General features: G+C 44.0%; 1 protein-coding gene across 2 annotated transcripts in view; it reads right to left on the bottom strand.

The window, feature by feature from the left end:
• Positions 1–16,534, bottom strand: part of MAP3K5 (mitogen-activated protein kinase kinase kinase 5) — a 1,016,304-nt gene that overhangs the window by 587,958 nt on the left and 411,812 nt on the right. For both annotated transcript variants that reach the window (XM_086927404.1, XM_086927403.1), the window contains exon 6: positions 10,085–10,191. In XM_086927404.1, the coding sequence (XP_086783530.1) occupies positions 10,085–10,191 (107 nt within the window). The remainder of the gene's footprint in view (positions 1–10,084; positions 10,192–16,534) is intronic.

The raw sequence follows: 16,534 nt of genomic DNA, 5'->3' as shown, positions 1-16,534 counted from the left end.
ACAAAAAAAATGAATGCTACTTTTTTATTTATATTCAGAAGTGCAGAGCCAGTGTTCACCTTTCTGACTCTTCCTTTTCAGTGCATTATTTCTCGCGCACTGAGCAGCAGTGCCACTCGTCTTGACACAGGGGTGCAGGTGTATGTGAGGTTTGCGTGAGTGAACGTTCATTGCACTCTGTCACGATATGGTAAACTAGTCTAAGAAAGGGGACACATTTGAGGAAAGGTCGGTAACTCTAGCGCCTTACACCCGGACTGCCCTGGCGCTTGTCATTTAGAAGACAACTCTGTGCAGTTCGCATACATCAACGTGTCTGGCGGGTTTTCAGTTGAGTCTCTCCTAAATGTAGCAGCGGCTTTAAGCAACACTCTGAGCGCTATCCAAACCCCAGCAATCCACATGCTACATTTGCACAAACCATCAAAGTGCAATAGAGCTCGAGCACCGAAGCGCTTTAATTTAAGGTTGATTGCTGAAAGTTGCAGCACTTTAATTGAGCCACACAAACCGCAGAAGGCAGTGGCAGACAGGATACCGCTTTGAATCACAGTCACAACGAGTAAGAAATGATGGCGCTCTAACGCCAATTTCAGCCCAGTCAGAGATACAATATAGAGAAGTAACTCATGCAATAATATATAGGATTGCCAATCACCATGGTCTGAGCGTGAATGGTTTTTGAATTTAAAGCGCGCTCACTACAGGGCACAGGTTATCGTAGGACTGTGTTCCTACATCTCACACCGAAGGAGCAGCACACACAATATACTTTTTCAGAAGGGGCAGCGCCCAGCACCAGTACGTATGCATCACTTTGTGCTGTAGTGCAAATAAAATAATGTATTCGAATTCCACCATTATCCATAAACAGATCTTCAATACCATTTTATTCCCACATGTACCTACCTCTAAACTAATTTGCAATATCAAAGTATCTGTGCGGCGTTGCTTTTGCTGCAGTGATCTCAATTAAAACTAAGGTTTGTCTTTCAACAGTGAAATAGCGAAATACTCTATAGCCCTCTATTACATATGGTGCTTAAACACAAGCTGGATGCCATATGCATGTCAGGCGGACATGCATTCAGCACTTGGGGGGCAGCAGTTTAGAACTGGCAGCCACGGCTGGTGGATGTAGTGAACTCAAAAGTACAACCGGAAACAAAGAAAGAACGTAAACAAAAACAGATCCAGAATGCTCAGTGGGAAAATGGGGAACATATTTAACCCTTTCCATGCGGCCGCGATTCCCTTGGTGTGCTGTAAACACGAACAGGGGCGGGCCGTGACGAACCCCAGCCGCCATCAGCACACGAGCACCGTAGTGCATGACGGCTGGGGTTCGTCATCAGCAAGGAAGGGGTTAACATACAGCTGCCCCTGACAGGCCAGAGAGGTTAGGACAGAGTCACTCTAAAAACAGGGTGTAGTGAGTTGCATGAGGAGGGAGGGCTGGGGCAGAGTCAGTTAATCCCATTTACCATTAAGTAGCATATAAAGCGCAGCGACTGTGCTCAAGGCGCTTTCTGGCGCTAATGGCATCAGTTGCCGCATGCGAAACCACTGGCTCTGCCCCAGCTAGACCGGCCTTTCCAATACATGAGCTTAGCAAAAGTGCCCCTGCCCCCCCTCCCATGAACCAATCTGCGTTTTTCGGGCAGCACAAAGGGTAGCGAGGTCTCTAACCTGCCAGGCTTTTGTAACCGTCCACCTCGATGCACTCCACAATGTGCCTCTGCTCGGCGGTCAGGGTCCCAGAGGCAGCAGCAGCCCCAGCCCCTTCAGCTCCAGCAGGGTCCGATGGTACTTGCCAATGGCCTCCTGTAACTTGTTCTCCTGGCTTGTAGCATTCGGACCCTGCCTCTTGAACTCCAGGGCCCTCTGGATGAGCTCGGCGGGGCCCCTGCCACCCTCCCCACCACCAGGGGCCGGCACCCTGGCAGTGCCCCCTCTGCTGGGACAGGCTCTGCCCAGGTAGTGCCCGTCACCGGCAGTGCCCAGGGCAGCCTCCTTCCTCCGCTCCATGCTCCTCTGCCAGTCAGATGCCAAGGGAGACGGCTGTGAAAGATCACATTTCAATCAGCGTACTCAAGTGGCCACAGAGATGTGCTCTTTGAAATTTGGAGAAGGCAGAGGCACATGCTGTAACTTTAGGAAAGCTGCGTATTAAAAGATGCTGTTTGTGGCACAGTGTACTTGTTTTTCCAGCATACTTTCAAACACACACAGCGAAGCGAAGAATGGGGGTGCCTCTTACCAGCTGAAGACAAGCATGCACCTGGCGCTGCAAAACCCCGTGGGCAGTGATGAAAACGGCCAAGATTATTGTCGATATGGACCACCGTGTCACCCCATGTGAAGGTGTCACCCGGTGCGGTCTGCACCCCCCTAGTGACGCCCCCTCTCTCCCAAAAGCACACGGGCGAAAGAACAACATGGAGCATGAGGGGGAGAGAATCAAACAGATAAAGAACAATTTGAAGCCTGGGCGATAAGAAGCACAAGAAGGAGACAACTGGAGAACACATGCTCTCTCTTCCGGAAAGCTTAAGGAAAAAGGAAAAAAAAAAAAAGTGAGCAGTGGAAGGCTTTAAAAAGACTTGTTAACTTCTCACAGCTTCCACTATTTCACTTCTCCCCCATCAGCAGAGAGCTGGGTCACAAAGGGTAGGACAATAAGTCAACATATAAACCCATTTGGGGGGAGGAGGGGACAATTCAGCTACCGGAATAATGTCAGAATGGACAGATCCCTGCACCTGCTCATACCCTCCAGTTCCTTTCTTTTGAGGTGATTAACTGGCCGGCAGAAAAATGGTTATTTCCAGCATTTTTAGCTAATGTGCGTTCTCTTCCTAAGCACGTGACCCACATTTGGGATTTGTTAACTTCATTGAAACCAGAGCTTGGGTTTCTTACAGAAACATGGATTAAAAACAACTCTGCCCCAGCCATTGCCACAGCCCTGCCGGATGGTAATAGAATCCTGAAATTAGACAGACCCAGGAAAAGGGGCGGCGGGATAACTATTGTATACAAGGACCCCATCAGGGCAACCATCCTAAATCAATTCATGAACATAGATTTAGAAGTCATTATATTTAGGTTGGACTTCCACTCTCAACTCAGTTGGAAAGGTGCACTTGTATATCGCCCTCCGAGTCCCTCTGCCACATCGCTCAATACTCTCTCAGAACTTATTGCACCCCATGTCATGTCCTCAAATAAATTAATTTTATTGGGAGATTTTAATATTCACAGTGAAGATAGCCTTGATTCAGAGACCATGTATTTCGTTGGAGAAATCTGTTCCCTGGGTCTTACCAAGAAAAATAATGGACCTTCACATAGTGCAGGGCATACCCTTGATCAAATACTTTCAAATTCCTCCGACCTAATATATAAACAAACTTTACCATTAACCTGGTCGGACTATCATATGATTACATTTGACTTGGTAGGGCCCAGAGCGAACAAAAAACCTGGAGTATGTAAATATAGACATTGGCATAAACTCTCACCAGTGTCCTTCTCAGAGGCTTTTTATGCCCCCTTACATCCTACTGACAGAACAGTGGAAGAGCATTTGAATTCTCTGCATGAGGCCACCATCACTACTTTAGATGTTATTATTCCCATAAAAAAGGCGGCCACTTTGGCACGCCGGCCCCAAGCTGCCTGGTATACATAAGAATTGAAGGTAGAAAAAAGTATTTGTAAAACATTGGAACGAACCTGGTGACGAACTAAAGCAATTTTAGACAGGGATAGCTTCAAAGAGAGACAGAGGATATACCACAAGAATCTCAGAAATACTCGGAAGAAATATATTGCTTCGCAATTGGAGCATGCCGACAATACTTCTAAAACACTGTTCCAGATCCTCAATTCTTTAGTGAACCCTAAAGCTTGCCACCCCGAAGACAAGCCGTCGCAATTACTTTGCGACAACATTGCCAACTTTTCAATAAACAACGTTGATGATATCTATGCTAAATTCCCCCCGTGTAGTTCCCCGGACTTAGACATGGACACTTTGTTTCCGAATTGTTGGGCAAATGCTATGTCCCCTCTAACAACGTTTCCCCTCCTTACTTTAGGAGAAACAGAAACGCTGCTTATGTCTGGCTAGTCAGGGTCCCCTAAAGATCTTATTCCGGCAAAAATTGCCAAAACTCTTGCGTCCACTCTGGCCGGACCATTGGGAGTAGTCTTTAACAGCTCTATTAATGCTGGTAAACTTCCAAGAGAATGGAAAGATGCACAAGTTATGCCAATAAGGAAGAATCAAAAACTTCCACCGGACGTGATTACTAACTACTGTCCTATTTCCCTGCTTCCACTCTATAGCAAACTACTGGAGAAACATTAACAGGCACCTCTCCTCCTTTGTTGAGACTTCCAACTGCTTGGACCATTCCCAGTCAGGATTTCGTCCTAGGTATAGTACCGAGACTGCTCTGGTCAAGGTATTGGATGATAATAGAGTGCAAGCAGACGGGGGTCGAACAGTCATTTTGGTACTGCTCGACCTATCCGCCGCATTTGATACCATCTCGCATTCGATTCTTCTGGATAGATTGAGCAAAATAGGTATTCAGGATAAAGCCTTGGAATGGCTAACTGACTTTCTCAAGGATCGGACCCAAACAGTCAACTTGGGCCCATTTAAAGCTAAAACCACCTTGGTTACCAAGGAGGTCCCTCAGGGCTCCTGTCTTAGCCCTACTCTTTTTAATATTTATATTGCTCCACTGGCTGCACTGCTTAGAGAGATTGGGTTCATCCCAGTCTCCTATGCAGATGATACACTGCTGCTCCTGGCCTATGATAATAATGCTCCCAATATTCGTGACATTTTTTCTGAAGGTATGCTTAAAATGTAGGCATGGATGGATCGAAATTTCCTCCAGCTTAATACAACCAAAACGGAAATCATGCTGTTTACGGAGGCAATAACCAGCTGGTCCCCGACCTGGTGGCCGGAAGAACTAGGTGCGGCTCCAACCCCCAAATCTGTTGTAAAAACCCTAGGGGTTCTTGTTGATAACAAGCTAAACATGGAGGAGCACATAGCATCTACGAGACTATCTTGTTTCCATGCCCTCAGCCTCCTACGGAAAGTCTTTCACTTCCTACCCCTCACTACCCGTAGGACCTTGATACATGCTCTGGTGTTAAGTCGGCTGGATTTCAGCAATGCACTTCTTATTTCGGCCACAGACTCTGCCCTACGTTCTTTGCAAGGGATCCAGAACACAGTAGCCCGACTGGTCCCCAATGCACCTCGCCGCACTCCTTCCTTGCCTCTCCTTCACAAATGACATTGGCTTCCGGTCCGTAAACGAATTCATTTTAAAATATGCGGTCTAGTCTTTAAGAGTCTGCACCAACTTGGCCCGTCATATCTATCAAACAAACTGACAGTCTACACGCCTCGACGCAAGATTCGTTCGGAAGGCAAAGGCCTCCTAATTATCCCCCGTTTCAAGAAAATGGGGAGGTAGAGCCTTCTCTCATCTTGCGCCCAAGCTATGGAATCAGCTCCCTGAGACGCTGCGACTAAATCATAATTATCTTAGCTTCAGGAACATTTTTGTTCTGAGTCAATTGACATTACCTTATCAATCTTCAGTGCGGAGATACCCCATGTGGGGCGATTCATGCGCTTTATAAATGATCTAATAATAATAATAATAATTCTTCCTGCGTGATCTTGTTTAGGCCCTTTTCCCAGCCATTCCCTTCATCAGTGCTTTACCCTCCAGTGGATGAAATCACACTTCACAACATGTAATGAATCCTAGGATGTTGGATAAATGACTTTAAGGACAGCGTTCCACAAGTTTAAAGCATATTCCTGTGACAGACACCCTGGGGCACAACAGATCTAATGAGTGTTACTCCTACTACAAAAAGAAACAGATGATCTGGAACTGCAAAGATACCACTCAAGCACATCCAGTTGCATCACTGCAAAGATCTGAAACCGTCCAATAGGCGTATACTATTGAGTAACAAACGAAGGACGCAGATCGGTTGATTTGAAAAGACCTCTGTATGTGTGCACTCGGTGCACACTATCTTGGGGCCCATCGGGAGACGGGGAGGGGAAGAACCGACCGGACACAGATGTAGGTGTGATAAAGGCCGCTTTATTGGGAAACAGGTGCATCCTGACAACATACCCCAACCTTGGCCTTTGCCGTACAAAACTAGGCCTAACTAATTATACATGTACCTGACCAAAACCCCCCTCCCCCTCCCCTAAACAGTTCCCCGCCAACAACATATCATTATAAATTACCCAACACTTGTCTCTCTGTTTCAACATCAGCCATCTGTACACTCCCTCTCCTCAGCCAGTAAAACTCCTTCCTCCTATCCTACCCCCCCCCGTTTAGCTAGGAAAAGCGCCATCCGACATAAACATTGCAGCGCCTGCCCCCAGCGACAACACAACCCGAAAACCCTAACTCAGAAGGCACCTGCTTCACAACATCCTTTGAGAATCCCGAAAGGCATCATCCCCTGAGCAAACTAACCCCTCTTCCCCCGAAAAAACCTATCCTAAGGGAGGGTGGGTGGGACAACGCTCCAAACTACGCCCCCCGGCTGCTGGGTCACTGTCCCACGAAATGGTGCACAGTGACCCAAAATGGCCGGTTTTATCCCTACCAGCCCAAAAGGAGCCCAAACCCTACTGTCTAGCCCAAGCACCCATGTCCCTTCCTGTGTCCCCTCGTAATGCTTCCCTCCTCCCTTCCTCCCGGGGCCCCAAAATTCCCCGGGGGGGCAAGCCTCCCTCCGGTCGGCCACCCCCCCAAAGCCCCATTCTATGCCTCTGGGGTGTGGGCCTGTTGAAGGGAAGGACTTCGGGATGTATCAATCTTTTCTCCAAGGAATGCCCCTTTATCTTTCATCAAATAATGTTATGCAATGTTCTCAAACAGTTTTTTCTTTTAATACAGTGGTGGGAACAGGCGTGTCTTGAAATGACCATGAATTGTAAAAAAAAATGTGTTTGTGTTGCATTTGTATTTTTGGATTAAAAAACAACATGGAGGTGCTCACTAAAAGGCGAATATAAAAATTAAAATAAAATGCTCCTTTAAAACCTGTCTGCACACTACAGTCCCCGGCTTTCTGTAATGATGCAGCATACAAGAGGTTTCCAAAATTGTGCATATAGAAACACACACTGCACTAAGCCTAAAAGTAAAGTGAGATACTATTGGGTAATTAGCCGCGTCTCAAAATATTTTGATGGCAAGACATTAATAGATAACACCTTGCTGAACTGAGCAGATGGATTAAAAATGTAGAATTCCTCACGTCAACAAACTAGATTTGCACTTTATTTCTGAAGACTGCTCTGAAGGGCCATTGATGGCCCTGGGGTAGAGTTCAGTATGTAATGGTGCAGGGCTTGCAACCAGAGCTTGCTGAGCACAGTCAATGAGGGTTCAGTGTGTAGGAGCGCTGAGCAAGCTGCTTCAGTGATGTCATTGATGATAAAAATAATGAGATCTCAGCAGTGATGTCATGAATTTTGTTGTCTGTGATGTCATGTGTGACAATATGGGAGAGGCCATGGCCAGTGCATGGCTGAATAGGAATTAAGGATGCTTCGCTAAATTAACTGAGGAATTTCATAAGTTTTTAGCCTTCTGATCATAGACAACACGTCTCTATACGGTTTTGGTAGGCAAATTTGACGCCTGTCATGTCTGCTTTAACAACATTTTAACTTTAACATACATGTTTAGTAGAAAGTTATAGTTGTGCAGTGTACCATAAATAGTGAATTTTGTGGGTATTAGGTCTTGCCTGCGGCAGCGCATGGGCTCTCGCTTGCGAAAGATATTGCATACAACATGGGGATTACAGCCCGGCATTTGCTTAACATTTAATTGGATTCATAGTCACTCTTATTTGCTGCATTTTAATTGGCTAGTGCCTGCTGACTTCACTTTCTCTTCTTTTAACTGGAGCATGGATCATGCACATACTGATTGCTTCAGCTTGAATGCCATCCTTTGCTGATCGCGCTGTGATTGAAGCACTACTGTTATTCTTCTTCCCTTTCTCTTGCAATTTGTAGCTGTTAACTATGCCACACGCACTTCAAAGAAGCCTTTTTCTCAACTGAAATGGAAGTTTATTGTGACAGCAGATGTTAGCTGATTTTGTTGTGACAACCGAGGTTATCGGATTCCAAATATATTTTCACTAAGACATGGGTGGGATTGCTTTCTTTATGTGACTAGATTTTTGCCAAATGTCATTTTTTTCTTTCTCATGCATCGAGAGGTTAACTGATTTGCTCAGAATCATTGGGGTGTTTTGCGAGACCTAACAAGCATTCGGAAAGCCAGCAGATCTTGCCTTGAGGACTGTTGGCTCTACCAATATCTTTTGTTCATCCAGTACTGCATGAGCGTGCGTGACTTTGGCAATGATTTGTAGCTATGCTGTGTAGCAGCATAGCTGCTGTGCAGCATGGTTAAAAATAATATTTTAAAATGACTGTCATGCATCTAGTTGCAATGGCTGCGTCATAGCATGCTTTAAAATTAGCATTTGCGCTGCTGCAAGCATGGTTACAGTACATCCCAAAGCCAAAAGTTCTCCTATAATAGGCGATACCTACTGGTTTTGCCAATGCTTGTTAGATTTGGAAGAGTAAAGTAAAATTCCTTCACATTAAGTTTCTTATGGTGATTTCTAAAGTAGCATTGTCCTGCTATCTCCTGGGAAAGCACAATCATCTCTACACAGCTTTCAAAATAAATGACTTTGTAGTGCACTCCAGGGAACACAACTCAACATCACAAAATTGCCTTTTTTATCTAAAAAAAAATAATTTCCATATCAATGACGTATCTGCGGAAAGCACGCGCGTGGAATAGAATTAACCCAGGTTTGCTAGAAATAGTAGCTAGTTGCAGTGCTTAATCTCTAAAAGAAGGAGTGTGGTGCCCGAAGTTCCTCTCAGCAGCCTGCGGCCAGCACTATCAGATGTCGGCACAAAGGCTATGTAGCCTTAAATACACCTCAGGCCTCTTTAATCAACTACCAGACACTCCCTGTCACTTTATCTCACTCTTGCAGGTTCCTGCTTTCTCCCTTTGCAGCACTTGTTCCCCCTCCCTAGATTTTTTCCCCTTTGTGAATTTCCCTTTCTTGCTCTCTGGGAATGTCCAATGAAGAAAAAAAAGTGATAGTCCCCAAAATGAGTGTTGATGAGCTCCAACTGCTACCCCCGGCTCAAATTAAGCCCCGACATTGGTTGATGTCAGTGTGTATTACTGCCAGTTTCAAAACGTTGAGAAAATGTATACATGTGATCAAACAATGTAAATGTACAAAGTGATTTACTTCAACTGTAGTGATTACAATAAATGGGCCCATAAATAAGGTTATAATATGAACCAGGGGATCATAAGTATTTTTATAAAGATAATTCACATAGTGATTTATGCCACAATCATCTGCGTCAATACCAGCTTGCAGGGCCGGCTTTAGGGCGGTGGGGCTGCACTGGGTGAAGACCTGGAGGAGGGCCGCTGACCTCAGGTGGGAGCACTGTGTTTAGCAATAACTTACAATATAAAAGCAGTTGATGGAGACGTCCTTGTGGCTGCAGATTTCAGGCAGCAATAAAAATGTCAAGATAACTCTTCTGATTAATGTTCCTGCTAGAGAGAGATCGGAGTTTTGTCTAGTGCCAGAGGTTTAATATGCCTGATGCAAAGAACAGAACTGTATTTAAAGTGGATAACTGAGTGGATTAGTAAAGCCAGCCTTTACCAGCACTTTAAAACAAATTAAATGTATGTGAGAGAGGGGCCATGGAGAGATGAGGGGCCCTTTTGCGGGTTAGTACTGAGCGAATCTGAGGAGGTGGTCATGGGGGGGGAGGGGGCTAAAAAAGATGTTAACACCAGGCACCACCAGCGCTAAAGCCGACCCTGCCAGCTTGTTTTACAAGGAGAAATCACGAAATTCCTGCAAAAAATGCATGAAGGCGCTGGTGATGACCACCGACAGAGTCTGAAGAGTCGGAAAGAGCCCTTACCTATTCAGCGCAAAGGCATAATGAAACTTCACGTGGTGATGGCTCGCCAAGTCAAATGTCGGAAGCTTTTCCAAAGTCTCCACGAGTTTCACGATGGAGTCGTACTCCTGTTCACACATACAAGGGACACAAACAGAATAATACAGTCATGTAATTAATTATGGCGCAATACATTCATGTTTCTTAAGAGTCAGTGCTTGATTATTAATTCAGAAAGAAGGCAGTTGGAGGCAAGTAGGAGGCGTAATGGAATGCACAAGAACTTGGTAGGACTGAAGCTTCCAAATAAATCCAGCTCTTTATTTTCCTACGCTCTGATATTTGTTTCCACAATAACACAGAGCTGCTTCGACTTCGGCCCTTGCAGATTTTAACATTCAGTCATATTGTAAAGAATATGTTTTAGTAAGATTCCAGTAGAGAATTAGAAGAGAATGGGGCAAGAAACAGTGAGTGCCCAAACCAAAAATGTAATAAGAAATAAGCTTGCAACACTTGAGGCTGTAAAGTTAATACAAAATTAAAAACCACAGGTTATGAAGGGGCTTTTAGGTGTCCCCGAGTACAGGTGAAATAATATAAACCAAGTATAATGTGTCCACAGACCGTGCACTGTGAAGGTTGTGATAAGGGGAACATATCACCCCACCCGCGATAAATTGACAGGAGCGTAGATTTGGCAGTGATATTCGCAAGGGTAGGGGGGGTGGTGGTCTCATATTACCCAACTAAAGAAAAGAAGTATGCTGCAGGGTGTAGAGTTAGATTGTTTCCAGGCGGAACAGGGTCAGTACCGATTTGAGTTATGTGGGATCCTCTTTCTAGAGCGGCACAGTGGGCGAAAATTAATGGGTTGGAATTCTACTCCAAGTGATTCCATTGGTTAGACTAATTGAAAGCATTCATCCCATCACCTTGCGGGTGTTTGATTGCCAGTAGTATGCTTGGAATCTTGAGTGAAGTGCAGCTTTCCAAGCCTACCATTTCCAACATTTGTGAATTCTAAAAAGTAGCACATTTAAAACCATTTAAGGAGTATATCTATGGGTAAAGATTTACTACTTTTTTGGCAAACCCATTACTATCTATATATTAAGATCTCAATAAAAAAATGTATATGTTAAAACCGATTAGTGAAATAAGAATGATGACAAAAATCCACAGACATAGCAGACCCCACTAGGGCTCCCAGATCCAACTACACAACCAAGAAAGAATTTTGACAGGTGTCTCATCCCAAACAACCCAGATGAAGATATGTCCCTGCCCGTCCCATCTGGGCTAGTAGTTTTCCTGAGTAAGTACTCGTGACTACGTTGACGTACAACACAATGGCCTGGAGTCCTTGCCAAGGGACAATGCATTTTAAATGTGTTTTCAATGCCCACACTCTTATTCATTTCTGCTATTAGAACCCTTGATGGTAGAGCGGTCACATTAGTTCATGTGGACAGTGATCCAAGTTTCTTGTTCACGCATTTTACAAGTCATTTTATCAAGCAAATGGTGGCCCCATATACTAAGCCTCAGTCAGAAATGGAGGAGGACTTGCAGACAAAATAATTGAACAAGCCAATCCATTGGCCTGGCTCGACTCTAAGAGTCCATTCATGAGCTTCGCCACAAACACATTTGACATGTATAAAATGCAACAAGCATAATATAAAAATATGACTCAATCTCTTCAAAATCCAAACAAATTGATTTCTTTAATCGTTTCACTTCAGTACATCAGAATATATCACTGCATAGATAAACGTTTATTAAAAGTTCACGTTTTTAGAAACATTCATGGCTCCGCCACCCCCCTCCCCCAACCAAATGGCAATGCCACTAATGAACTAAGAAGCAAGTCAGTAGTCATGCAAACCCTAGAGCTGGCCTACATTCCTATTATAGACGCAGCAATATTAGTCATTAAATTAAACATAAATAGTGTTTGTCAAGCGTACATCCTTAACTCAACTATTTAAAAATGCACACGTATGTGATAAAGAAATAGGAGGCTCTGTGAAATAAACTATTGCCTAGGATCACAAAGTTTGAAGAAGCAGGGAAGCCAGTATAGAATCCAGATTATTATCGGGTTTCACATTTGGAAATTGAGCCTCCAGATGGCTCTTTCCTTCTCTCTCGCTCTCTCTCCTGTTTACATCAAAGGTCTTTTATTCTTGGCTCAGGACGAGAAAACTGACTCAGAGATAACAGACTCAACTCTGGGCCCACAACACAGACTCAACTACCAAGTCAAGAATGCATTTATTTGACAGATTCCCTGTAGCTACGCCCTTGTAAATGGGCCAGTCTCTCACATGCCTCAAACCTACTCTCGAACGAACTTTGCTTTTTGAGGGGACGAGTGGGGAGGCTAAATCAAGCATTACGGAACACTCCGCTATTGGGATGTGTGCATCTTTATGAAACTAGCGGTCACAGAGTAAACAAAGTAATGTTAACCTTAACATCACGTCACTCAGAAAAGTTCTTAAGTCTAAAAGACAAGCTCTAGTCTTAAAAATCTATTGAGCATACATTTATCTGGTTACATACACCATATGAGTCACAGAACCCCTTGTATTGCTTTGCTAGTTGGAACCAACTGGCCAGTTGGTATTTGCTATGGTCAAGTTTTAACTGCATTTCACTACAATGGTTCATCCCCTAGCTCCAATATCACCAAGGCGATCATCTCCAGTAGCACCAATGCATTCACCTTGGGGATACCTTGATTTGATGGCGGCATTCGACATGGTCAACCATAACATGTTGGTAGACCATGTCGAAGCAGCTGGGATCAAGGTATCAGCTCTGCTATGGTTGATCCTTATCAAGTCGCTCACCAGCGGTGCAATCGCTATTATTTGTGGCTAAGAGATGAACAGTCTACTGACAGTTATCCAAGGCTAATTTTTCTCTTCGCAGCTCTTCAAAATGTATGCTCAACACTTTGTTAATGAACTTGCCTTTAAAGGCTGCAAATTCTAAAGGTATGCAAACAATATGTTGGTCTTATTGCGTTTGGATTATCAGCTTTCCTCTCAACTCGACTTTCAAAATGTGATGCCCTATATTTGGAACTGGATGGTCAACAACAGACTGAAAGTGAATGCAGAGAATACCAGGGTTTTTGTCATTTACAACAAACTAGACCTCGGAAAAGATTTGTACAGGCCTTCCGAAATGGATGCCTTGCGCATCCTCTCAGACACAGCAAAATGTCCGAGAGCCGTTTTTTGATAGCAGGTTAATGCTGAAGCCCCAGACATCGTGGCCAATTTCTAAGTGTATTTTTAGGGAAACGTCGTTTACGACGCAACTTTTAGCACGCAGTGCTATTACAACGCAGACTTTAAAACGCATTAAATTACATCGCATTACACTGGGGGGCGCTCTAGGATAGGGAATACTTTTAATTTACTATCCAACACCTTCCCTAGTGTCCACGGGGACTGGTGTTGGAATAGTAAATTAAAATATTCACTATCCAACACCCCTTAGTGTAATGCGTTGTAAAGGAATGCGTTTTAAAACTTGCGTTGTTACAGCATGCGTGCTAAAAGCATGCGTTGTAACAACGTACATCCGTATTTTTATGCTTAGGCATATTAGAAAGCTAGTACCTTTTCATACATCCGAGGCCCCCTTAAACAGCAGTGCAGATGCTGATTGGATCCAAGCTGGATTACTCCTCTCTTAGTACTTCAGCTTACCTTGTTCTTCCTTGCACAAATGGCAGGCTGTCCAAAATGAGTGGTCTGGCTAAACCCCAAAATTCCAAAAAGTCTCATGTAACACCAGCACTGGATGCCGTAGAAGCATAGAATTGAATGTAAAATTATTTTTATCACCTTTGAAATATGTCACGATCTAGGCAAGCACCTTCCCATGCATTAAGCTCTGCCTTTGCCCATCCTCTCTCGTTTCCCAGTCATAGTAAAATGGAAACAGGTCCCACAGCGTTCTTCTGTGTGTGCCACCTCACTGTGGAACTCACTTGGGGCTGAGAGGGACCAGACTTCCTTTAGAAGATCTCTTAACATGGGCCCCTTCACACAAGCATTCTCATGTTAATTGAAAGATCTCTAGTTACTGCCAGAGCCAAGATAACCTTTGGGGTAAGTGTGCTTTTTCTAAGTACGAATAACATTGACAAGGATGCAGCGATTACTTTCTTACTTTTTTCCAATCGCAACCATAGGATGCCTCCAGACCCACCACCCATTAACAATAGGCTGCTGTTAAATATTTTCATTATAATACATGGAAGGCTGTAATTAATGTGAAAAATAGGTGAACGAGCTGAATTGCATCTGCTGTGTCAAAAATTCAATGAGAACTAGCTTTTGAGCTCTTCCGGCCAATTTCCAAGTAATTAACAGTCATAAGCAGAAAGGAGGCAGTTAAGACAGCATGTTCATATTTCAGAGGGCTCTTACACATGGCGCTCCATTGGCAATCTGCTTAGTTATTGGATGATCGCTCATTTAGGGGGTGAAGAAAAGGCATGTGCTTGAATACTGCAACAAAGCTTGAGATCGAGGCTCAGGAGAAAGAGTTAGTGGACTTTACTCAAAAAGGCTTCTGAATGAAGGGTTGTATGCTCTACAAGACACTGCATTTCATAGACTACAGCTCAGTCTTCGATAAAGTAGATTTAGGTGGTTGTACATAAAGCATCAGCAGTTTGATGTAGATGATTCACTTTACTTTTAATTATACTACTCCTTTAACAAACCTGGATTCGGGTAAAGTTAAGAGCAGCAATGGCCAATGTTCTAGGATCAGAACAGCAAGCAGATTTAGACAAAGCTTCATATTTTGATGCCATTGCTTTTTAGGTCAAGGCTTGGCAGCACATGTGCTATCTCTGGAGACATGCTGTATCCCCTCTGTGGGCTTACAGCCCACCCATTGCCTTTTTCTTCGTCCCTTCTATTGTCCTTCTATAATGCTTGCTATCTATTGGTTAATCCTTCCTCTTTGTCCCTCCTGTTTGTGTTTTGCTTCCTCCCACAAAGCACTGCCAAATTTTTGGGATGTTTACGTTTTTGTGTTTATGAGGTTCTTTTTGGGGACACATTTTTTCTTTGTTTTCTGCTTATGGTGGTCTCTATATGCAGTCACCCCTGCCTCGCCACACATCAGTCCTTGTTTTTGTTTGTTAATTCCTCGCAGCAAAAGGGCAGGAAGGAGCTTGGAAGAGAATTTTTAACTCCGTACAGAGCAAATATAAACTTGCACCTCTGTTATTATCGCAAGCGTTTCCCCCATGGACTTTTTTGCACTAAGTGTTTAAACACCGTACTGCATCGATTTTACCACCAAAACTTTTAAAATGATACTAAATGCCTGGTAAATGATCAACATTATTGCAATAGGCAATTACACGCTGGAAAGATCTAGCAACCCGTGGCGCCACACAGATTGTTCTGGATGCATGCATGTATGCTTTGAGGAGAAGGATGGTGCAGATCTGTAACAGGTGAGTGTGGACTGATACATAAGTGGCTAGAGCTTCCAACTTTGGAACTGGAACCTGGTTCGAGCGTCGGAGTCGCCCCAACATCATGTGATTCTGGGCAAATCACTTTGCTCATATAAAGCACTGCACACTTTTCATGTTGATTCTCGCTTCATAAAACTGCAAAAACAAATGTTGATACGGGGGCTTGTCCCTACTATTGTCACCACCGCCACCTCCAAATAACATCCCAGGTCCTTCCAGAGTTGCTGTAGACCGCTCAATCTTTGGTTCTGTTTTTGATCCTACATTATCATTACTACCAATACCGGCTTCAGGAATTTATGAATTTCTATTTTTGAATACACCCAGTCAGATATCGGGTCTGCACTATTTTGAAGGAGTCTCTGTCATTGCCAACAGATTGCATCGCACAGTCAACCAGACAACATGTTTAACTCATTGCCAAAGGTGCCTCTAGAGCACTCAGTGGAGATTGCACAGCAGTAACATGTTTACATTTTGTTGATGCAACTTGTCAGCCTTACGGGAGAAGGCAGGGGCAGGCGTTCCACAGCATGAGAGCACGTCTTTGTTTAAAACACAGACACACAAGTGTGTGATACAGGTTAAAGAAATGATGAGTGTGTCTTCCAAAGGAAATTGCAGTGATTTTTTACTAGGAATAATATCCGTTCTTTCAAGTCGTCATACAGAGGACAAAACTATTTCTGGTTGCAGTAGGATTTCTTTATTATTTTTTGTGAGACATGGACAGCCGACACGTGTTTCGCCCCCTCTTGGCGAATTGTGCCGGGGCTTTCTCAAGGCTATTTTCACATATGTGGCGTATATTGTTAAGGTTTCCAAATTAAGTAGTGTCCAAAATACAGGGAGTTCAGTACTCCAAGAGCAGAAATTCTTCTGTGAGTTTTGCTGCGACGTTTAGTCCCTGCTCTCAGTCCTCTGTCTTTGTGGTGGTTCACGGG

Source organism: Lissotriton vulgaris, chromosome 6, assembly GCF_964263255.1.
Source record: "Lissotriton vulgaris chromosome 6, aLisVul1.2, whole genome shotgun sequence".
Taxonomy (NCBI): domain Eukaryota; kingdom Metazoa; phylum Chordata; class Amphibia; order Caudata; family Salamandridae; genus Lissotriton; species Lissotriton vulgaris.
The sequence above is the reverse complement of the archived record's forward strand: the minus strand, read 5'-3'. Positions and strand labels throughout refer to the sequence as shown.